Source organism: Chironomus tepperi, unplaced genomic scaffold, assembly GCF_022539635.2.
Source record: "Chironomus tepperi strain 1889 unplaced genomic scaffold, CSIRO-AGI_Ctep_v1 contig_346, whole genome shotgun sequence".
NCBI lineage: Eukaryota > Metazoa > Arthropoda > Insecta > Diptera > Chironomidae > Chironomus > Chironomus tepperi.
Genome location: NW_027226468.1, coordinates 1,161,970 through 1,188,140, shown reverse-complemented (window position 1 = coordinate 1,188,140; position 26,171 = coordinate 1,161,970). Strand labels below are relative to the sequence as shown.

Below are 26,171 nucleotides of genomic sequence, written 5' to 3'. Positions count from 1 at the left end.
AAAGCGGTCTGATGCCATTTTTTATGGAAAACTTTTTTTCCCATTTAAATCTCGTCATTTCCAACCAACTTTCTGCTTTTTTTTATTATCATGAAACCTGTAATGTCGACTTGAATCTTTCAACAACAGCAGCACTTGTTACTGCATAAGCGATGTGTTAAGTAAACATAAATATTGCAAATTTACGTCTTTCTCTCTCACTCTTGGGTTGTTTGAAAAGTGAAACTTTTTTTATTTAGTTACTTTAGGCTTTTATTCTCTCATTAAATTAAATGTTTAAAATATATTGATGAATAAATGCCTAAACAAAGATAAAACATGAAATTCAAATGTCAATAAAATGAATTTCCGAACAGCATTTCGCATTTGCTAGGGAACAGTCTTTGGACAGCCTTTGTAAAAACACAAAATTGTCCTAATGGCATCGTGACCGTAGATTTGGGCCATTTTATGGAAAAAAATGCATTTTATTGGATTGTTTCGTTCGGGTTTAATTTCTGAGATGAAAAATCGCAGTTAACTTCGAAAAAGTTAAATTTAAAATTTACTCAATCGGACAAAAATACGTTGTAACTTGTTAAAGGCAAGTTAATGTCCAGTTGATGACTATTGCTGACGTTCTTTTGTCTACTCGGGTTGGTTGATGAAATCCAAAATGATTTGGATTTGGTGCAACTGTGAAAGTTTAGTGCGATGAAGTGATATTTGGAGATTCAAGAATAAAAGTTTCAACTGATATTAAAAGTTACAATAAGAATAAAAACAAAAATGGTCAAAAGAAAATTATGAACAATAAGTAACATACCGTAAGAATGGTAATCATATGGTAAACACAGTTAAATGCACATCAAATAGTAAACCATAGTATGTGTTGATCGGGCTGAATCTCGAATTAGACACAAATATTGAAACAAATTCAATTGATACTCTTACTGAGTAGAAAATGCTTAAATTAGTTGACCGTACCTCTAGTTACGAACTTGACATTGCAGCTACTTTCCCAAATGTTAAGGCTATTACAAGACATAAGGTCGACTAATCACAGTCTGTTTGACTCGGGCTTATATTGCCATACTCAAGCGACACTATTGGAAATGGTTAAAGACATTGTTTACTAAATAACAAGATCCAGTGATATGAAGGACTATAATTCCTTGATTCAGGAACATGCCTTAGTCGGTACACAATCCGAATAGACTTCGAGTGCAATTTAAGGGTTCAGAAATTTTTAGAAAATTTCTCAAAGCTATCAAATTGAGCATCAATATCCCAGACTGTGGAAATCTGAGTGTCGAAATCCTTCGACATTGACTGTCGAATTTAACTGTGAAAATAATAATAACGGCTAAATTCGACATTTCCACAGTTTACAATATCAGTAATATTAACACTTTTGTGAACCTAATAATTTAAATCTCCCATCCATCCATTATTCAAGCTCATCAAAAAAGTTTCCATCATATAATTAGCTAATGTAAATCAAAGCGATATGCTATCATACTTCAAACACCTTTCATAATAATTAGCAATTTTTATTTATTTATAAATTCAAGTTCAAAGCCTTATCTTCAAGCATAAAAAAAACCTCTAAACATACATAAAATATCCAACAAACATAAAAAAAACAAAAGTTATGCATTCACATTAAATAAAATGCATACATTAACCAATACATAGATAAATAATATTGAAAGTGAAATTGGTCTTATGGCTCGTTAGTAAAACGAGTAGCAGCTCCGATAATAATAATAAAAAAAATTATAAAATTTATTTTTTGTGTTGTGTATGAGTGAGCACTAATTGCTGTGTACAATATGCGAGGTTCAATGAAATTTTATTAATGTGAAAATTTTTCGATGGATTGAATATAGTGGAAGTTGTTGGAATGGAATAGGCGGAATCAGGGGTGGAGTGAGGAATGTTCAAGTTGCGCAATGTAACCGAAAGGCTGTCATTATGTAGCTGTGTTGATTAAAAGTCACCGGACAAGGCACTTGAGTGTCCTGGTGGCTGCTTTCGGTCTAAAAATAATCTGAGAGACATTAAAATCACTGGAAATTGCTGATTAGGATTGTGGGATGAAATAAGGGACGGGATTGAGAATTCACTTATGGTAGTTGGACAATGGAAGCTGTATCATCTTCCAAGGAAGGCAAAACGCTGGTCGTACATATCAATTGTGATGCATGGCCTCCACAAAAGGCATACAGCCTAGAAATGGTCGAAAATTCGGCGCCCAACAAGCATTTCTCTGGCCTTAGTCCTAATTTGATAGTATCTGAACTCAGGCTAGAGTTAAGTCGGTCTGGAGCTGGATTTTCTGCTATTTCTCCTCCATGTGCTTTTTGGGATCTGCAATTCGATTCTCGAATATTTTTATGACTGGTTCCAAAAGACTCTTGTCTTCTTAATCCAGCAATTGTGGTGCCATGTCAATGCTCTTCATTTTGAACCTCCTCGGACTCATTCCTACCTCTTCCCATTCCAAAACAAGTCAATTTCCCCAAAAAATCAACCATAAAGCAACCTCTAGACACAACATAACAGCCGACTTGTAGACGACTGCATAAGTCATTAATGATAATTTTATAAGCATATGTAAATTGATAATTCATAGCTTATACGCTTAAAAAAAGTGGAAGTGCGGATCAAAAGACTATCACTAATAATCCAAACATAATAAACTATTGATAATTTGATTAGAGATGGTGCCATTTATGTAATAGTTTGCGGAAGTATATGGAAATTACTTTTATGATCTCATATGGCGATGATAATTCAGTTTATAGCTGTTACACAATTGAGAAATTTTCTGTGATATTCCAATTAATATTAATTATGAAATGATGATCCGTGTTGCTCAGGCTTTGTCTGTTGTTGGGGTATCAATGAGTCATTGTTGACATTTTGTGGGCTTATTCGTGGAAGGAATATTCATTAAAATTTGGATGAAAAAGTATCGAATTTTGCTAAAGCTTGTCGAACCGATGGCTGTAGATATGTATTGACATTTTGGTGATTTTCTTGGAATTTTTGGTGCTTTAGGGTTTCGGTAGATGACGTAATCCGATGAAATGACGTATAGGTATATTACGGATATTCTTTCTGGAACTGCTTAGGCATCTTTTGTTTATTAGGGGATATTCGGAAGTTATGCCACATTATATTCGTCTCTAGGGTAGTTACAGTTAAATAAGTGGGGGTTCGCTAAGCAGCTGCACTCAAAGCTAGACCTACAGTTTATAGTGGGATCCTAACCGCTTGGGTAGGCAGAAGTAGGTCTAAAAACTGCTATTTTAAGCGTAACGTAGCTTCCAGAACGTTCCTTTACGTAGCTCATAAATAGCCATTTCGAGCAATAATTGCAACCATCTCAGAGCCTCCTTCAATTGCGTCACTCGGGTTCCAATTCAAAAAATCCCATAAATATTCATGAAAAGAACCTTTCAAGTGCTTTAAGGATTTAACTTTGAAGTTTGAACATTTGTTGCTACTTGCCGCCCACTACTCATTCAAATTCAAATTAACCTAATTTATTATTCAGTTAAAAAATGATCGCATCTGTTGTTTATCTTGTGTCTGTTTTGATAACAAAGTTTGAGAATTTAGCATTTCGCCTATTTTTCTTTTTCCAAAGAAAATTTTTGATATAAAAATACCCCAAGGTGTTTGATACAGAAATAAAAATATTATTTTTGATGAAAATTTTGCTAACAATTGTTTACGTCAGCATGGCATCAATGAATTTGGCTCAAATCTTCAGAATTTATAATTTATTATTTTTGGAAAACAAAAATTTGTTTATGATAGAGCTTGGATGATGAACAAAATTAATTTACATTTTGAATATTTAGTGATGAGCCTTTGACCTAGTTTAGAGGAAATAACATGAATAATTAAGGCTTTTAAGTATTCTGGTTCTAAATGTGGGTTGGTTATTCAAACTTTTTTGAAAATTGAAGAATGAAATTCTCGTAATTTGTGTTGTTTGAACTTAATAAGTGAACGACTTCATTTTCTAACAGACAAGTGAGCTTACTCACCTAAATGAGCGTACTCATGAGTATTCTCAATCAATGTAGTTGAGAACGTTCAATTTTGTAAGCATACTCATGAAAATGCTCTTTGCATGTTCGGGATTAACTAGCAATCCGTAATAAGCAAATGATCGCTAACTAAATGGCTCTGGATCAAAATTTTGAAATAATCCCTAACTTGCTTATTGTCTGCATACTCACCTAAATTAGCGTGCTCAGGAATATACGCAGTCAATATGAATAATCATGCTCTATTTTATGAGTTTATCCATGAGAATGTCCTTCGTCTGTTCGGGAATATCGATTAAATCTGAATCAAATTTGAAACTTTAAAGAAAAACTACAGTATTGAATTTTAAATCAAGATAGGATATTGATGACATCGTCAGATCATATACAATTTGATCTACATCGCCGCTTAGGCCAGTTAACGATTGATCACGAAAATATCATTCATCTTAAAAATATATATTGCTTTTGCTTCTCCAATAAAAATCAAAGCTCGAAGTTGCACGAAATCAATTTGTAATATCAAAAGGAATCTATATTCGAATCAGAGGTTAAGTTGACTTAATTTGACTCAATTCAAAGCAAGTCAACTTATTATTGATTTAAAATCCAATTTGAGTTGATTTCGAGCTCCAACGTACAGACAAGGCTTAAGACACTCATCTGAGCTTGTACAATTCTTGCAATTTCCGTTCAGAGTTGCAAAACAGGCACCTGTTAAAGACAAAAAACCGTACAATTTCTTAATAATTTGTATGGTTTTTAAAGAAATTATTAAGAAATTGTAAGGTTTTTGCCTGTGATTGGTACCTGTGTCCATAATTTGCAACATTATGCGATTTGCAACTCTGTTTCCGTAATTAAAAAAATTGTGAAAATTCATTTTTTCAATTTTTTAAATTTTTACATAAGTGCCTGAGCCTTGTCTACATTACTTCATATCGAATTCCAAAGAATTCATCAAAAATTGACACAAAAACAACCGCAAACTAACCCAAAAAAATTTCATTTCATTTCTCCATAGGACACCGAAAAGACTGAAGACAAATAAATACAAAAAGGAAGTAAAACTTCAATTGTGTCAAGACAAAGCAAACTAAAAGCCGGACACAAAAAAAAAGAGATAAAAATCTATAGGATTCACAGAAAGGAGATAAATAATCGCTATAAAATAAATAAAAATTGTGTTAAATCCAAAAAGTTAATAAAAAAGAGCACGGCGAGTTAGAAGAAGAGAAAGTGAAGTTTAAGTTCAGTTTGTGTGTACATAAAAAATTATTATTATTATTACAATAATCGCTAAATGCTAAAGATGCAATACAAAGTAGTTTTGTGAATTGAAAGTTCAATAGAAGATCCAAAAGGAAGGTTGGAGTAAAAGTAGTGAGAATTATAAAGCAGCATTTTAATTGCCAGTACAAGTGAAAAGATCTGTACACGAGTCAGACATAAAAAAATAATAAGAAATAAGTGGCTTCGTGTGAATTTCAGCATTATTGTGCTTCCTCGCATACAGCAACAACAACGGAGAAATGTTAAGAAGCCGAAAGAAAATTCAATTTTTATGTTAAAAAAAATCTTTTGTGCTGTGAAACAAAAAAAAAAGTATTAAAAAAAGAAGTATAAAGGAACAGACAAAATAATAAGTAAGAAAATATTCAGTTAAGTGACAAGACAGACGTTTTGCAATGTTAGGTCGTAACAAATGGAAATTCTTTACATTTATAACATTCATTGGTGTCACAATTGGAGCTCATACAGAGCTGGCACTGTCACAGACAAAGGCACTTATTAATCCTGAAGTTCCATCATTTACACATGATAAGTTAGGTATTACAATAGAAAATCTTAATAGTGTTAATCAGCTCCAACAACAATTATCTAGTCGACGTCGGCAATTGCGTAATTTAGTGCCGCCGTACCAAGAGTTTTCAAGTCTCGATGAAGTTCAATTTATTGACAGCAAGTCACGAAATAGTCGAAATTTACCCGGTACATTTGGGTCATTCCGATATGATGGAAATAATTTGAGTCCTAAAACATCATCGCCATCTCCGTTCCGTCGATCTGATGAGTATGATGACACAATCGGGACATTTCCAGCATCACAGATTGCATACGATTTAAATTACGATTTTGATGATGATTATGGCGAGAATGTCACCATACCAACAACAACAACTTTACCGCCATTGGCCGTGACCGATAACTACAATAGATTTCGTCATAGAATTATTCCAATTTCATTTAAACAAGAAAATATAAAATTAAAAGACTTAACAGACAATGAGAATGATACGGAAGGTCATGAACGTCACAATACCACATCAAGTACAGTTAAATTTGAGGACGACGACTATAATGATGATAATAATACAGAAAATGATAGTGACGAGAGAAAGGCCAAAAAGATTGACAATAATGATGATGATAAGTCCGATAAGGTCAGATTTCCAGACGACTCAAAAGAGCAACAGCAGCCACAAGCTGAAGCATTAACAGCACGACGATCGGGAATTTACTTTTCCGAGAATGAAGGAGAAATCAATCGACAACATCGACCACAACCGCAACTTTTTAATCCTTTCGTACCACAAAGTTACAGCGAAGAGTCATTGAACTTTGGCGATGGCATTTCCAATCTCCAACGTCCATATCATGGCGATGAAATTGAACGTGGATCGACAAGTAGCGGAGTGGAAAATGAAAATGATCGAAGTGCAAATGGAAATCGTTATTACTTGCCATTTGTTGCACCAACACCATTTCGCGATGATCATGTGACGAAATTCGGTGATGCTAATGGACCTGTTACAGCTTTTAATCGACAGGTACGTGACTACACGGATCAAGGTGTCTTTTTCCCTCGTACACAATATGAAAGTACAGCAAGTGGATCGAGTCAATATTATGGTGAACTTGACAGTCAACAGCGTCCATCACGTGCACACTTCTTTCCACCAAAAGTCTATACAGAATATCCAGATTATCCATTGCCGCAACAGCAGCAGCAATCAGGACAAATTAATTCGAAATATTATCAACAGCCAGCTGCCACGGCTCAGACATATAATTGGAAGACACGACAACCACGCGTTATATTTCCTGCACCTGATTTTGGCCCCGGAACAACATATGTCGGTAATGACAATGTTGTCTTTAGGTGAGCGCCCGTCGTGAAAGTTGAATTTTTTATTTCCATTTCTCTTCCGAGTCATGTGACTGTGTCTAGACATAACTGATAATATTGTTAATAATCTTGTAGGGATCAAAATTTTGGAATTAATGATTTAGTCGCCATTAAAGATGTCCGTAATGAATTTGAAAATGATGATTCGACGCCCGTTGCGAAAGATAAAGGTAGGATTAACAAACTTTTTTTCTTATGCTTAATACTTTTTTTTTGTGATTGACATTTTTGATTTACTGCTGTTGCTGTTATTATAAATGATGACAGTGTGAAAATTAATCGATCAACATCGAGTCTCAATTTTACATTTTTTTTAATGCTTTATTAAAATTTTATTTCCGTTTTAACAGACCTTGACCTTAATATGTTGCTTTCTTCCCTCCTTTATTTTTTGTTATCTTTGTGTTTTGCTCACAACTTCTGACATCTTTTTTGTACTTGACAGTTATAATTTGTTAGACTTTTTAGTTACTGGGTATGTAAGGGATATGATATAGCCTCAAAATGTACTGAGAAGGTACTAGCTTTGTGTAAGCAGTTTGTAGTAAATTATAATTAGCTTTAGATAGCTTGAAGGAGAGGTCAAAGTTGACTGTTGTTTCATATGAAGTTGGGTTGACTATTCTATGCAAAATTATAGTAGAGTTCGAGCTCTAGCTTGTTGGTTGCTGATGTAAATCAGAGCATTTTCTTCTTGGAAGGATAGTATGGGGAGATATGAGTTAGGGTTCCTGGGGCTGCGCGGTAAGAACTCCAAAGGAGAAACCGGATTGCAGTGAGATTCTGGTTAGGATAAGATGGACGTACAATAATAATTTAGGGGAATAAAAGCTCAAATCGAGGATTTACCTTAAGGCAGTGATGAACAATCTGTGTTCAGCGGCACAACCTACTAGATATTGCGTTAGGTACTTGTCTTTAGCTAGCAACAAAAGCTACTAAGTACATCATCTGTTTTGGAACACTAAATCATCCCTGCTAATGCAACTCCTTTACAAAAATAATTTAATTACAAAATTAATATTTAAATGTCTCAAAAATGCTCATGACAACGTTAAAGGTCACATAAATCCAGAATTTTCAACCACATTCCCAACTACAATCTGACCTTTTAATAATTTTCATTAAAATTTGCCTTGAAGTCTTAAAACTTCATGAAAATGTTCATTTTATCTTTCTTTGTAAAAAAGTATTATCTTCTGTATTTTGTCAAAAGAGAAAGAACATTTGCTTGACATTTGCGAGAAATGAAATGAGGAAATTGCCTGAAGTATCATGAAGATTTTTTTGTTGGATTTGAGACATTTTTTGATGTCTTTAAATGTAGTGAATGTAACTTCTGTGAGGAAAAATTTATTAAATTTTGAAGTAAAGCTCTGATTTGAGGATGAAATTATTCATAATTTTATATGGAGTCAAATTTTCATACATAATCTGAGGTTTGATTGATCAGCTATCGACTGAGAGCTTTGATTGATATTAGCTCTATGTATCAATTTATCGAGATGGATACTTCTTCATTTGTGTCAATTGGGGAAATTGGGGAAATCGACTCGAATTTTATATGAAGTTGAATCAGCTTGAGACGAGATTTACATTCAAAATCTTAATAGGTCTCAGTATTACAGTGTACAGTCATCTGGCGTGTAATATTCCCATTTAATGTTGTGTTCTGCAATCAATTAAAACCCTTTTTAGATCTTAGAACCAGTATTCATGTCAACTATCGTTCCAATTATTTAGTGAGATCCAATATATTCAGATCAGCTCCAGTAAACCCTCTACATTGAATTAACAGCTCAAGTATCTATCTTATATATTCCTGTATTTAACATCATTCATGGCCTGTTGTCTTAAATTAACGTTGCCTAATTCTTGGTTCCCGTGATTAAACTGCTACACTTAAGAAGCATGAGTGTCTAAACTTCCCGAAAATCATTAGTCAAATAATGAGATTCGAACCTAAACGTTTAAATTCCATACAAACTTTCGTGACCTCCACCTTGTTAAGTGAACTATCAAGGCTGTTTGACTTCCTAAAACAAAAATTCAATTTTACAAAACTTCCACTCCAAAATTACTAATGTCGGAAATCCCAAAAGTCAAACTTCCCTCCAATTCCAAAAAATCACGAATTTAAAAGCCCCAGTCCAATTTCTTCAGCATGTTGTCATCACTTGTAAATTAATATTTCACATTAAAAAAAAGCTTCATTAAATCGATTATAAAATCGGTCGAGAGACGAAAAAAAAAGCAAAAAATCAAAACAATGGACGGCAAAAAAGAAGCAGCCGAATGAGGGAAAGAAAACGAAAGAAAAACAATAACATAACAGAGAAAGTGAAATTAACTCACCTTCAGTCACAGCTCATGTAATGTGGATAAATAAAAAATAAAATTCATATTTTGTGTGTCGTGCCTGCTTATTTTTTCTAACACTTAACATACTTAAGTGTGTATGGTCATATGAAAGAGAAATGAAGAAATTGAGACAAGACATGGCAAGAAGAAGCTTGATTATAAAAAAAAATTATCACGTTTGAGTGTTGTGTATGTTTTTGGAATACATAACAAGTGAAAAGACATGGACGACGAAGAAGAGAAGAAATAATCGATTTTCATTGAAAAATTATCAAATATGTGTTGCGTAATAATTTTGTTGATTTTGTTGAAAGTTGATGTAAAATAATGTTGAGGAAATGAACTACATGCTAATATGTACTGTTTGATGCACTATACAGATGTACTTTCATGTAACATACTTCAAATATTGGCTTAATTGATAGCTGTGAGTTGTTCAATTTATTTAGTGATATAAGTCTTGTAATAAGAGAAATTAGCGCTTTCTAACATGATCACTTATGAATTTTACAATCTTTTATGACTCATTAACTCCTTGTCGTATGGAATTTTGTATCCTTTTACGCAATAATATTAAAAACCTTAGCTTGACTACTGTCCCATTGTTACGATGATATCAAATATTTTTTCATCAGACGGGAGTGTCTTCAGAAATTCTTAAAGTTCAATTAAGCGAAAACTCTGTAAAATATAGACAGAGAGGGGTTTTTGGTTCTAAACTTCGTTTTTAGATCATCAAACATTTTGGAAAGCTCGATTTCTGACTACAAATGTGGCAGGAATGTAGCCAGATGGGAAGAGGTAGGTTATAGGCTTTTTAATACCCAGGCACTCAAGAGCTTAGTCAATTTTTTTTAATTGAGCATAGAATTCAAAAATTTAGTAGAAAATTTTGGAAAATAGAGGGCCATGATGATAAGTAGAAAGACAGGTAGGATGGTAGGTAAAAGGTAAGCAAGGGACAAGCATGAGCCAGGTAGTTAGGGTAGTTATCTTAAAACTCGCTGTCAATTCAATCGATTCTCCACCCAACTGTCAAGGTACAAAAGATGCGCCCAAATATCCAAATAGCATTCAATAAATTTTTGAAAATTGTCATCGTTGTTGACTTAAAAAGATGAATCTTAACTAACTTTAATAGCTTAAGGAGTACAAAAATTAATCCAAGCTTTGATATGGACTTAGAAATGACAAAATAGTTGACCAAAAACTGACCTAATATGATCAAATGCAACCAAAAGACCAGACTTGGACGAGACAAAAGAACCAGGAACAAGCAATTTACCAAATGTTCAGATGTGCCAGAGAGTGAATGTGGTAGACATTGCAAATATTCCTGCCCAAAAATATTATAAATTTTCCATAAACAGACACAAAAGAAATTTTATATTTTGATAAAATCTACAAACCTTTCCAAATATTACATGTCCATACCATACCATCAACAAAAACGTCCACCCAAACTCATTAACAAGTCCAAAATTAAATCAAATCCACTAATCAAATATTCCAAACGCATTTTCGACCCATTAATTTTTAATTCATAATTTTTTTTTCAATTATTGTATTCAAATATTCATTATTTATGTATAAAAAAAAATATAAAGTCGGTTCCGATACATTCGGTCGTACACCACGCTCAGAAATGGAATGTCAACATGAGGGTGGGACATGTGAATTTTTTGTATTATGTTGGATGACAGGAGGTTTATTGCAAGGTACATGCAATGGCATGTTACAAGGTTGTTGTCATCGTACGGCAAAATCATCAAATTTAGGCCCGGAAGCAGGAAAAACATTTGACTTAACAGATCTACCATCGACTGATTTTGGACCCGTTGTTAATGACAATAGTGAGTGTATAGAATAATTATCAATTTTTATTCCTTTTTTTTTGTAATTTTTGTGAGTGCTTTTAACCATAATTCATTAATGCTTTATTTATAATCAGCTGTTATTAATCTGTTGGACTTGTACATGTGGAAATTATAATCATCATATTTGTAAATCTCATTACTTACTACTCCTTAATTACCTCATTTTTTTCGGGAGCATGCGACATATTAAGGAATTATTTGTTTAATATTCATAATTGGAGCTTGAAGTTGTGTTAGTTGGGGTTGGACAGAGTTGAGTCTACTTGATTCAAGTCGAATGTTACCGAGTTGACTCGAGTCGTCTTTGAGCTCTGTTCATAATAGATTGTGAAATAATCCCAAACAGCATAAAGTGGCAAAATACATTTTTCGCACATAAACAGCCGTTACGGTCCCCTTGCGGCACTCTTACATCTTGCTGTTAATTTGTCGTTGTTTCTTGTCGAAGGCACACGAGTACCCATTGCTACAAAGTTCATCGAAAGTTGGATCTGTCTTTAGATAACTTCTACCAGTTACTGATTCCCAGAACTTTTGCATCGTTGCTCACACAGTTATAATGATAACTGTCACATAATTTGGTGAAATTACAGAATCTTAGTGACTAGGTTGTGTTATTCAGTTCCCATCAATTATTTACCAAAAATCAATCAAGTCACCCACCAGGCATTTTCAATGTTTCACCATCAATATGTCAGTCCCGAGTGGACAAAATGGCATGTTAGTCCCGAGTGGCAATAGAACTCCAGTAAATGTCTATTTCTAACGAATTTTTGTCCACTAGGGAGTACAGCACTATCCCTAACAGGCATAAAATAAAGACCGCTTTTAGGTACTGTAGTGTTTTTTCTGCACTATGGAAGAATACTCATTATCTGTTAGGGTTTCCTAGCGACTATATCATTCATCTTGAGCTAGTTACATAGCTATAGTCCTTACAAAATCAAATTAAATCAAAATTGACATTCCACCCGCTTTTCAAGTCATCATCTACCTAATATATAATTCATCCAGACATGATAACAAGTCATAAAGTATTTCCATTACAAACATCCCCACAGCGACCGACTTGACGTTTAATATTTGTATAGGATTATCAAATTACTTACCTTTTACATTTCCATCTTGATTTTATCTTAAAACAATGAATTTCATTGTAAAATTTCTCTTAAAAATTAAAGGAAGTAATCATTAAAAGTTCTCTGCATGTTAAAAGGGTCTTGACCCATCCACAATGTTTTACAAACTTTTTATCTCATTCTCATTCACAACTGAAACTTTTTACAACATTTTACAGCAATGTAATTAAGTAATGCACTGATGGTGTGTAAATGAATGTTGTAAATGACACAGACGCAGACGTGCTGGATAATTAATGTGAAGCAGAAAAAACAATAGAGAGTAAAAGTTTGTGACAAAGCTAATGAAACAAATTTTTAATGTTTATCAATGATGAAGATCTGAATGGATGAAATTGTCTGGGGAGATAAAAAAGTTTCAAGGTTTATAGGGTTTATTTTTGGGTTTTTAATTACATTTGTTGAAGTTACAAAAATACCTTTTTATGGAAATTGAGTGCGTGATATGGAATATAGTTGAAGTAGAGCTGGTCTTAAGCAATTCATCAAGAATGTTGCCATTGGTTGTTCCCCTCCTCATACCACACTTCCGAAGGGTACTGGACACAACATATGTGCAATCCTTAATCGTAACTATAGGAATACTCCCTAACAGGCCAAAGGTATTCTTTAATATTACAGATAGACCACTAAAGTACCTAAAAGCGTTCTCTTTGACTGCTAGGGACAGTTCGAGTAATGAACACTTAAGTATAGAGAGTGAAATCAATTAATGCTGTATTTTTGGGCATAATCAGGAGTGTATTCAGATGCAGGGGATAGGAGGAGAGACCGGTTAGAGGTTTAAGGTATTGGGAAGGGTCAAACCACCTCCTCGCTTTTCCTTTTGGAAGAAAATTCATCAATTTGGTAGAATTTTTGATAAAAGATGAATCCTAAAGCTTCAAATTCATACACCACCTTCCTCGAATCCTTCTAACCGACGGTTATGCTCCTGGGTATAAGCGTGTACCACAGGGCGCTCCAGGGCTTATGTCACTGAAGTTTCTAGCTCACTTATCACCAAATAGATTCGTTGGTTTTAATATTTTCTAGAAATTTTAAATTAAAAATGAAACTTTATCTTCCATATCATATCCAAAAAATCTCATTACCCAATTTTTAATTGCTCATTTATTGTACAAAACAACAAACTAACTTGTGTCATATAATACAAATCACATTCATTACAAAATGAAAAATTGCTAGTTGCATTTTTAATGTATATCATCACACCATTGTTCATATTCATCTTCACATCTGACGGATCAAATGAATGCGTCATGAAAAACACAAAGGAACACATTAACAATTGAACTAATAATAGCAAAATTGAAACAGGCATAACAATAAATAACAGGATACAACTAACCAAAATAAATAATATTATTTTATGGATATGCTCTTCGAATTCATATAAAAATATGTATATTTTTGGTATGTCGATTGGCAACAATAGCCAGAAAGAAAATTATGATGATGATGTAGTGGAGTATTGGGCAATCTGTGTGCTACGACACACTATTGTGCCATCTGCGACTTCGGTCATGGCTTAACACCAAGATGTGCCGCAACACACTAGTGTGACATGAACCATATGTCATGTGCAGTTTCGGTCGAAGCTTACCACCAAGATGTGCCTCGACACACTAGTGTGACATGAACCATATGCCATGTATGGCTTCGATCGTGGCTTAACACCACGATGTCTCGTGACACACAAGTGTGACATGAAGCATATGCAATGTGCAGTTTCGGTCGTAGCTTAACACCAAGATTTGCCGTGACACACCAGTGTGACATGAACCATATACCATGTGCAGTTTCGATCAAGGCTTAACACCAAGATGTGTTACGACACACTAGTGTGACATGAGCCATATGCCATGTGCCGCAACACACTAGTGTGACATGAACCATACGACATGTGCAGCATCGGTCGTAGCTTAATACTATTGTGTTCCATGGCTCAAAAAAGGTTGCCCACCTCTGATATTGTGGGAAACAATATTAAATATTGCGTGATGTTGTTAAACACGCCAATTAAAAATTAAAAGCACTAAAGAAAAACGAGAAACAATTTGCCTTATGCATTTAGCTGCCATTAGTGATGTCGGAACCAAAAAAAAATTCTTCTTATTGTTTCACGTGAGTCTCGATCTTCTTTATTATTTTTTGGACAATAGAAATTTCTTACATTTGAATAAAAAAAATGAAAGTCTTTTGGATGTACTTTGTATAATGTTGATCTACAAGGTAAGATAAGGAAGATCTTTGTGACTTTTGCAATGGCCATTTCTACTTTTTCTTAGAAACCCGCGATGGATAACAAAAGATGAACATTTGAAAAGGCCTTAAAGCACCAATGACTTTTGTCATTTTTATTTGCTTTTGTTTCGGTCTGTTTTTGATGAAGCATTTCTCTTCTTAATTCAAGCGAGCGTGTGCTGGTGGTGGCCATAAATTTTTCTGAAGAAGTCGTGAACATTTTCGAAATGATTAAGTCAAAAAGATTTGAAAATTTTCTTTTTTTGCTTGTTTTTTGACAATGAAATGCTTGATGTAGCTGAAGTAGCTGTGGTTGAGTCGTGACTTATTTGATGTGACACCGACATCATGGCGATCGTGGGTTTGATTTGTCGTATTATCGAGTCATATGATCTGGAAATAAAGCTTATAGACTTTCTGAGTGAAATGATCCGGAAAGCACAGGGCATATGCATGGCAGTGTTAACTTTGAGTAGACTTGTCATGAAATTTTAGAAGACTCAGCAGTAAAATAGCGAACAAATTGGCAAAAATACAGAACCGACTAGAATGAGCCTAATCCTAAGCCAGATTCGACAAAACTCAGCCTCAGGCCAGATCCAAGTCCATCTGCTGCCAAATTTCCAACACTTTCAATGCCATATCCTTTCTTTGCCTTCGTATATTTAATAAAAAGTCTACTCAAGGATGAAACATCCATGTCCAATTTGTAAATTATAAATAAATAGAAGTCCCATAGCTTGTGACAATTTGGTCCTTCTGAGAATTAATTTATGATATTAATTATCATATTTTGTTTTATAGGCTTTTTGGCTTCTTGTTGTTGATAGTTGTATTGGGGTAATTAATTTAGTGGAATGAAAATGAAAATGAGATAGCTTTGAATAACGAATGTTATGTTTTTATTAGAAAAGGACAAATGTGACGTCAAATGAAGTGATGTATCCAGAGGCTGGTTGATGTTAATGCCTACTTCGACCTTTTGTGCAAAACTCATTTGCCTCAAATAAGCGGAAATTGGTCAATCGATCAAAAGTCCTGTCTTAGCCCAGCATGACCCAACGTCCCAAATTCGATTTAAATACCGCACCATGTCAGCCTGGTCTCGAATTTTAGATCGATAAACCAACTTGTGCTATTCAAGTTCTTATTGTTCACAAAGTGTAGGCATGATAATGCTTAAAGTATTTGTTTACTTACTTCCTTTATTTTATCTGATTCCAAGAATTGATTTACGCCTTTTCTTCTACTTATCCCAAAGTCAATCACTTTTTCCGTATCAAATTTCAACAAAATTCTATTTCAAACAGTTTGATACTTTCGAAGAATTTTTCGTCAATGCTTAAGGCTTCTAGTGTCAAGCAGGGTGTCAAGAAGAATTGAAACTTTGAATTTTTGTATTAAGGTGTTAAAATTACTCAGGAGATGATTTAAAGGTTATTTAGAGCCAAAACTAATTAAATTTTGTCGTGGGTTTTTTGATGATTTTTGAAGGTTTAATGTTATTTTGTTGACGTTTGTTCGCATCTTATCTTTAAAACGTCGACCGAGCGAACATGTTGGTATGTTCAAGGACATTTTTCGAGGGGTTTGGGTTTCTTTCATTAGAGGATTCATTCATTTAAATGGATTTTTGAAACAAAATTCCAAATTCTGCATTTAAAACCTTTTGGTTTCGTCTCTGACCTTAACAAATCCTTTTGATCATCATTAAAATTTCAGAAGAAAATTCTCAACCATCTCGAAAATTCACTTTTCCTGCTAATTCATAAATATTCTCTCAAAATTAATGATGATAATCAGTTACGAAACTCTTGTCATTATTACAAAATTTTGAAATACAATATCATCACAGCCATAAATTTTAATTACTTCTCACAATTTGAAATTTAAATCTCCAAAAAAGTAAAAATTTCTTACCTCAAAAAAGACAATAAAATTTGCGAAAAAAAAAAAATAAAGCAATAAACAAAGTCAATTCTCATATTGTATAACAGCAGACAGAAGAAAAAGATCAAAAAAAAAAGAGATAGACGGTAGCAATAAAGAAATCATTATTTCTCTTCTTATTAATGCAGGCATAATACGGAAGTAACTATGTTCAAAAAAAAAAATAATAATATTTTAATAAGTTTCTTTCTTTTCATCTTCTTACTGTTATTGCTCAACCATAAATTAACTTTCATATTCGCAGATATTTTCATCATCTCGAACGCGTGCTCAATTGAATGATGGGGATCCGACAAAAAATATTCAATTATTTTCGAGATGTTACATCTCAGAGAGTATATCCGTTTATACATTAATAATTTGGCTAATTGGCTAATCGTTGGCTTTATAAATTGAGCTTTTATGCTGTTTATGGTCAAAAAATATAAAATTTGCGGAACAACAAGTGGCTCTTTTTGTGTGCAAAATTGATGATGTTTTTGTTAGAGATGAATAACAGCACGTGGTAGTCATCAAGTTCCGATGTAATAAGGCTTTAATTTGGGGACTTTTATAAGAGCTATTTGAAATCTCTATCGCTACCGGATTCTCAATTTGTGCTTTGTAATGGATTGGAAATTGCTATCAGGGCAACGGCTTTTAGAGTTGATGTTGAGTTGTGTCAACAAAATGATGTAAATATGCTTTAGAGTTTATGATATCCTTTTCGGGAATTGTGATGTATTAAATGTGAATTCGTCAAGGCTCAGACACCCAATTGAACAAAGGCGTATCCAATAGGTGTTTTGAGGGTCAAACCTCACCCTCGTTTTGAACAAAATTCATGCTAGGGTAATTTGATCTTTAAATATTCGCGTTTCATTCCAAAATCCTCTTTAAATTCTCCATTTCCTAGATTCCTCAATCTCGGTCTCGAGATATGTCTGTTTGGCGAGACCTGAACTCGAAGTCAATTTGGATTTTGTACGCAAAAGCCGATTCGACTCCATACAAAATTCAAGCCGCACTTTGAGTTCTGGTCAAGACTTCTTGAAATTTTTTTATAATTAGAGTCTCGATCTCAACTTCAGATCAGTCTCAATTTTGACAAATTCTTGAAAACTCTAACGCGACTAAGTATGAGCAGGGAACTGTGACATAATACAACAATTTGCTTGAACTTTTTGAGATAAACAACTAAAAACCCTTCTGAAAATTTACGACTCTTTCCTAAATTGTAAAATTAGTTCTTTCCTCAAACAAGGTCCTCCTCAGATTAAGTGTTCCATACATTTCAGTGCTGCTGCTGAAGAAAAATCTATAGCTTTTATGTAAATAGTTTATAGTTTTCCATATTATTGAAACAAATTTAAGTTTAACTATTCTTAAGTTTATGACATTACTTAAGAATTAAATTAAGCTCCTTAATAATTTGCTTATTAATACCATTCAGCTTTTGTTGCATGCTCTATAATTTAAACCATTTTATAACATTTATCATTAAGTCGTAAGTTAATAACTAATTTTTATTATTTTTAATTCTTATATCCTTAAATTAATCCTTAGGTTTAAACAAATTTTGTAGGGTTCAGGATGATGGATGATCTGTTAAGTCACTCTTGCTAAACCTTTTATTGTACAAAAATTCGTAGTCCATTTGGAAATTTCTTTAATATTTTATATCCAAATTCTGTTGAAACGGAAAGAATGGAAAGTGAAAAGGAAAAAAAAATAGGAAGTGGAAATAGGGTTCATATTTTAATTAAAATCCATTTGTATCAAATTTCATTTTATTACTGTACAAAAAAATACCAATTATTTTGATAATCAAACAGCAATCAGCGTATCCGTTGGCACCAAAAAGTTCAACTTTTTTGGTGCAGTTTGATTTTAATTAACTCATAAAAATCATCATGTCAATTTGACATATCGCCTCCATTTCTCTTATAATGTCATCGAGGGTCATCATGTCCTGATTAATAAAATGTGACATTCCATTTATTTGCAGTGATAAATTGCACCTGCGAGGGTCAATTTCTATTAAAATGAAATATTTTACAGCATCAGCCAATTTGTGAAACTCCACCCATAAATCACCAACTAATCTCACAATACTTTCATTATTAGCTTGACATACAAAAACGGAAAGTTAAAGGTCAAATAAATTGATAACGTTGAACTTAACTTTAATGAAGGCATTAAAAGAACTGCAAAAATGTTTTCATTTCAGACTTTTTTTTTCCTTTTCCCTTTTACCATTTCTTCCTAAATTGTGCATGAAGTGTTCGTTGTTTTGTGACATTTTTTTTTTTTTGAAATTTTACGATGTTTAGATGCTTCGAAAAGTTCTAGTTAGGTTCTGTAAAGATGTTTGATTTACATACAATTCACTAGGAACTTCAAGACCAAATCGACGTCGAGCAGCATTATTTAGTTACTAAAGGGCTGTTACGTGTCTTGGCGTCAACATAGAGGCTATTGTTGACTCATTTTTACGACAAGACATGAAAATGAAGTCTCTGACCCGTCTCTGGTCTCTAGTATCAGATCTAAACAATTTGAGATACCAACAAAACATTAAAGAGGCTTGATAGTACCGTGACGACTATTATCAAGCAATTCTCAAGTGAGAATGCTGTTTTCACTAGTTGCATGCCTAGTTCTGACATATCGCATCACAACGGTATGCAATTAGATAAAAAACTGTCTATTGATGATTTTATGGCAAATTAATAGATTTGATGCAATGTGCAATGGGATTTGGTTACTCAATTAGTGGATAAGTTATTCTGATAATCTAAATGAAACAAAGAAGCTCTATTAAAACGAAAATCAAATAAATAACTGGTAGAACTTTTCAAATCATCTAAACAGTTTTATAATGGACATAATTGATGAACAAAGTTGCTCATTTAATAGTCAAAATTATATTATTTTTTTTGGGACCAAAAAATGATCAATCATCAAAGTAAAAGCCAATGTACCGCAATGTCCCTAAAAATGGCATAAAACTCATATTTACCGTCACAGGCTACGGTTTCATCTCTTATAGCAACAGAAATTTTTTAATGAAATCATTTTCTAGGCTAGTGATTGATAAATTTCAATACCGGAACCGTGACTAAGATTAAGAATTGAGTTCTTGAGGTATTGGTGTCGACAGATTGAACGACATCAAGACTTCCGACTCTCAGACTCAGATTTTCATAAAATCTTCAATTTTTTAAACATGTCATTTATGAATCCTTTGAGTTTCCCAAAATCATATATTTAAATATATTGGCATATCAATGAGCACAATTATCATCAATTACGTCATATATTTCAATTACAATAAATATTTATTTCTCATAACTTATTAAATTTCATGAAATTTTCTTCTCCCCTTTCTGCCAATTCATTTATATTTTCAGGCTGCGGAATATCACTAGCAAAGCAAGTTGCTCAACGACGTATTGTAGGCGGTGATGACGCAGGCTTCGGTAATTTTCCATGGCAAGCATACATACGAATTGGATCATCGAGGTATGAAGTTATTCCTATTATAATTTTATGGAAATTTTTTTTTCTACACGAAAAAAAAGATGTGCTCTAAATAATTTGTGATTTTTTAAAAAAAATTCTCTAAAGAATTTATATTTACAGTTCCAATTATTTTATTTCTATTTTTCATATTTTCTATGAAAAAATATGAAAATTTGTATATTAAGCAAATATTGTCATAAAATTATAATGAGATCAAATTATTTTTGTGTACATAAGAACATTTACATAATCTCAAAACCTTGATTAAACATAACATGATGAATATATGAGAGACAAATTTTATGCATACAGGAGGGACTTTCTTTAAATACATGATACCATACAATTTGATTTTTACTAATTTAAACTAACTATAAAGCATGATCTGTGAATATTTTTCTAAATTAATCTTCATTTATATTGACCCGATCGACACATTTTGAAATGTTGTCTCTAAGGCGTCGAGGATGCTTAGAACCAAGTTGTAGCCACTTGGCGAATATAACCAATTTTGCCAAGTTATGTGCAACTTGGCTCTAAGTATGTAGATTCAAATTTTCGTCGTAATGCCAACATTTCAAAATGTTCCGTTCGGGTGAGAAGCTTTTGGGTAAATTTTAAAAATTCATATAAAAATGTCTATAAATTTACTAACAAAACTCTTCCAAATTTTCATCATGAAAGATAATTTAGACAAATTGCAAAAGTTTCAGTTTTGAAAGAATCTTCTAAGAAGGACTGATTAAGTTCAATGATGAAACTATTCTTCGAAGATAAAATACTCTGATGTCGATAGAAAGTGTACCAAGAAGTAACATCTTACTAAAAATGTTTTTAATGCGACTTTACTTTAATGTACTTTTACGATGGAGTAACGTCAAACAAGCTACAAAACCAGAACATATTGCAAAAACTTAATGTTTGTTAGGCTGAAACTTTTGCATTTTGTGCTTGACTTTTGAAAAGTTCATTTTCGTTAGTAATTTAAAATTGAGCAGTAAAGAGAATCTGCTTGAAAATGATAGAAACTAGGGATATAGCCAAAAAGGGGAATCTTCAATTTCCAAGGGTTTTCTACAAAATCTGCCTTTAGGAAGGGTTATTGTTTTACTGTCGAGACGCTTCTGTACTTTTCTTAAGACTCAAAAAGTCGAGAATTTAATACACTGCATTGCACATTGCACTGTTTTGCAAGTTTCTCGAAAAAGTCCAAAAGAACCCTAATAGTGCCAATCTTAGAAATGTCCCGATTTTTTCCAAAGATGTCCCAATATTTTGTGAAAATCCTCTAGTCACCGTACCTTTAGAAAACAGAGAGGTAGGAGAATTTTAAAAAATTATCATTTTCAAGAATACAACAACGACCGGCTCCTTCCTAAAATGACATCAAGCCGCTGAAACATCTTATAAGCTCCTATATAATTCAGAACGATACAAAAAGTTATAAAGGCTCCCCAAAAGCTCTTTTATTAACACCAAATTGAAACCACCTCCGTGTAAAAGCCTTCTTAGAAGGAATAGCGCCTTCTTTATTTGAGTCATTCAAGATTTTAGTTCAGATCATATAAAATTTAGGTTGAATTTTGGATTAGAATCTAAAACCTAATTCCAATAACTACTTTGAGAATCAAAAAGAAAAATGTTAATTTTAATAGAGTTTTAAATATATTTTTAGATTTTTTATGATTTTTTTGATATTTTGCTTCGGATTTTGAATGGTTTTTAGCAGAGCTCGAAGTCGATACACATGAATTAGATTTGAGTCGAATCACCTCGACTTCGAGCTCTGATTTAAGGGTCGATCATGAATATATTAGCCTTAATTCAGTCAATTTTCAAACAAATTCTCTTTAATAAGGCTACAGTACTGCTCAATTTGTCTTAATGTTGCCATTTTTATAATAAAATCCTAACATAAAACTAATCATAACTAATTACTTTATTCCAGACTAACAGTAAATTTTTTTTATTCATTTTCTTTCCTTTCTTTAACAAAATTTTTCTCTTCCTTCCTTTAAACTTTACTAACCATTGTCAATGGACAAAATCTTTCAACTTTTTGGGCTCATGTTCTATTTATTTTACATAATCAAACTCATTAACACTATTTTATCTCATTACTACCATATATTATCTCATCTGTGGTACGCAAATCCCCATCATCATCCCTCAACATTAAAATCCTTAAAACTTAATAATTATTAATCAATTAATTTATAAAAAATAACAAAAACTAATCGAATAATAATTTTAAACATAATATCTCATCCTCTGTGCTGCTTCCCGTCATCCTTTAATCCATTAACAAATAAATACAATCCAATCATCCTAACTACCACATCATCATTCTCATCACCACGCTTGCCATCATTACCTCCCCCCGAAAAACCTGTCTCTTTGTATCTCATGCACTTAGATCGATGCTTTCCAGGTGCGGAGGATCTTTAGTCAGTCGACGACATGTTGTGACAGGTATTTTAAATGGATATTGATCATTTATTAGACAATTTAGAATAGTTTGGTTGGGAATTGACGTAGTTTGGCTGAATTACGTCAATTTCTGGCCTGAAAATGTGGAAAATTATTGTGAGACATGACTTGTTCCTTAAAATCTCACAAAAATTTCCCCCAAAACAAATTAAATCCAAGAAAAATTTACAAATCCCAAAACTTTCACTCTCAAAAATGACCGAAATATTCAGCCGGTCATTGTGTAGCTCGTGCGATTCCACGTCAAGTTCATGTGACACTGGGTGAGTAGCACTTCCATCACCATAAAAAGATTGCAAATAAATTTTCATTACTTAAATAATTTTCCATCCTTTACAGGCGACTATGTAATAAATTCAGCGGTCGAGCCACTGCCTGCTTACACATTTGGCGTACGTCAAATAAATGTGCATCCATATTTCAAATTTACACCGCAAGCTGATCGATTTGATGTGGCGGTGCTGACGCTTGAACGGCCTGTACATTACATGCCGCATATAGGTATGAATTTGTGGGAATTTTGCTATGGATTTGATGCTTATTAAATTTATTTTTAGCACCAATTTGCCTGCCTGATAAGAATGAAGAGTTTTTGGGCAAATATGGATGGGCTGCTGGATGGGGAGCACTTAGTCCCGGCTCAAGACTGAGACCAAAGACATTGCAAGCTGTTGATGTGCCAGTAATAGACAATCGAGTTTGTGAGAGATGGCATCGATCCAATGGAATCAATGTGGTAAGTTGGAGATGCATTTTTTTTGGGATTTTTAAGGATTTGGAAGTAATTTTTTGAATTTTTGTGATTATAGGTGATCTATCCAGAGGTAAATGAGTAGTTTAAGTTATGAATAATATTCACTGATTCTGTAATGAATTTTAAATTTTAATGTTTGATGCAGATGTTGTGCGCTGGACACAGAAATGGTCGGAAGGATTCATGTCAAGGTAAAATCATCAAAATTCCAATTTTTTATAAATTTCTAATTCCAATTCCTTTATTTTTAGGCGATAGCGGGTCAGTTACATAATTTTTCATCTATCATGATACTTCATCCCATAAAATGCTATTTATTAAGCTTAAATTTCCAATTTTAAATACGAAAATTTTCTTCTTTTTCTTTTCGACAATTTTTATTGTGAATTATGAATCCACAGAGGACCGCTGATGCACGAAAAAAGCGGAAGATGGTATCTTATAGGTAAGGAAATGATGAAAAGCTTCTCATTAATAACTTTCGAGAGAATAATGTTCAGATGTGATTGTTTGGGTGAATTGGGGATTTTGTAACATTTTAAAAAGAAAAGTTAGGGTTCATTGTCTGAGCGACTGAGAGGTTACATTCATAAGTTATATCATGAGTAGACCCGAATGTACAGTTAAATGATATGTCTAGTTAATGTCTGATTACAAGGACGAAACATTAAATCCGAACGGCTCAATATGATACGCCACATTTTTCATCATCAAGTTGCCGTCAGAGCAACTTTGTGTCTTACGATGAAGCAGTGATGCCTTAACAATCTCATTAGCTGTTCGGGTGGGTCACTAGATTTCCAAGGGTACCATAGATGAAGACTTTGGAAGTGAGTCCAATAGTTTGCCAGATTCCACCGAGCCATACCCCAAACCAAATTCACTCCGGTCTTATGTAGGATTGTTCTGCAATTTCTATGCTATATACTTAAAGAGCAATTTAGACAAGATAACGACCTCCAAGAACCCCCAATAGATTCTTACATTTTATGAAATAAATTCTTACTAAAGCATGAATGACAAGCTTTTCGTGTTGTTTGTATTGTATAATTTTATATATTTTGAGGAAAAGTGAATGTGGGAGTTGAAGAATAGAGAATTTAGGATTCTTTTTCTCCAAGAAGAGTAATTTTAGGTTGAATAAAGCTTCCATCATTCGTAGAATTTCAATTAAAATGCTAAAAATATACTTGGTACTGAGAATCGTTGTGATAAACATTCTATAAAGAATTCTTCGAGACTGCAGATTTCTTTTGGCTATAAAGGTGCATGTTTCTAGTTTTAAGGATGACGGACGACTAAGGCAGCCAGTCATGATGTTATTCATGATCGGTCCTTGAACTATACAACAAGTTTATTAAGGGAACTACCCTTCCCCCTTACTTTTCAGAGGTTTTATTCCTTTCAAATTGCCATAAACGTAGCAATAGCCTAGCAACCACTTTATGCTGCTCAAACTTCAACAAACATACCTAATTTCCAGAGGTCTTAATCCTAAAAATGCCTAAATATACGAATCTTTTGAATTACCAGTAACGTTAATGTTACGGCGTAGCATTTTATGTAGCGATCATTTTGTGCTACTAGGGTCTGTTTCCGTACTTAGCACCCACACCAAAAATGAAACTTATCATTCAAAAAAATCATCTTACATCTTCTTTGACCCCAAATTTTCATACCAAGAATCACAAAACAAAAAAGTCCATCCCCAAGATTGACAAATTGTCATCATGTCACACAAAAATCATGACAATGATAACAACGTCCAATAATGTGAAAGGATAGAAGAAAAGCAAAAATGTCAAGTAATAAAAATTTATTATTGTATAATTTAAGGTATCGTGTCAGCTGGATACTCATGTGCATCGAAAGGTCAACCGGGTATTTATCATCGAGTGCCGCATACTGTTGACTGGATATCACACATCATAAAATCAGCAACATAATAAATAGCCAGCAATCTTTCCGCCTTCATCTTCCTCCACTTTCGATTTTTTTTTGCTTTTTTCTTGCTTACTTCCAGTAGAAAAAAAAAGACATGCCAGAGACAAAAATTGAGAGTTTCTGATGGCTGACGTTAATTATTTTTTTATTACCTTAACTTTTTTTTTATTATTTTTTTGTTGTTAATATAAATTTCAACACTGTTTTTTTTAATGAACATACAAAGATGTTGTGTAAGCTTTTTGTAGATGATGACTTATCTTAATACCTTATTTAATATTTATTAATTATTATTTTTTTTTTGTTTAATGAAAGTTTTCCCAAAATGAAAAAGTTACAAAACAAAGAGACAGAATAAGAAGTTAGTTGCAGAGTTGTCAAACTGCAATCTGTCACAGACCAAAACCGTACAATTTCTTTATGATTTGTATGGTTTTTCTTACAAAACCGTAAAATTTCTTGATAATTTGTATAGTTTTTATTATAAAACCATACAAATTATCAAGAAATTAGACGGATTTTTCTTTCAAAACCATACAAATTACCAAGTAATTGTACGGTTTTTAACTATGACAGGTGCCTGTATTACAACTCTGGTTAGTTGAATAGATTGTTAAGAAAAATATGACATGACTAAGTTGAGTCCCAAATGAAGACGATAACTACCTG

General features: G+C 33.1%; 1 protein-coding gene across 1 annotated transcript; it reads left to right on the top strand.

Annotated features, from left to right (window-relative positions):
• The first annotated feature begins 5,734 nt into the window (after positions 1-5,734).
• On the top strand, positions 5,735-25,572 carry LOC139093910 (uncharacterized). Its single transcript, XM_070644763.1, has 13 exons — positions 5,735-7,209; positions 7,312-7,406; positions 11,205-11,450; positions 20,203-20,314; positions 22,731-22,786; positions 23,017-23,067; positions 23,144-23,305; positions 23,362-23,540; positions 23,614-23,628; positions 23,704-23,749; positions 23,810-23,819; positions 23,960-24,003; positions 25,395-25,572. The coding sequence occupies exons 1-13, from the start codon at positions 5,735-5,737 to the stop codon at positions 25,502-25,504; spliced, it is 2,601 nt and encodes an 866-aa protein (XP_070500864.1). The 3' UTR covers positions 25,505-25,572.
• The last annotated feature ends 599 nt before the right edge of the window (positions 25,573-26,171 follow it).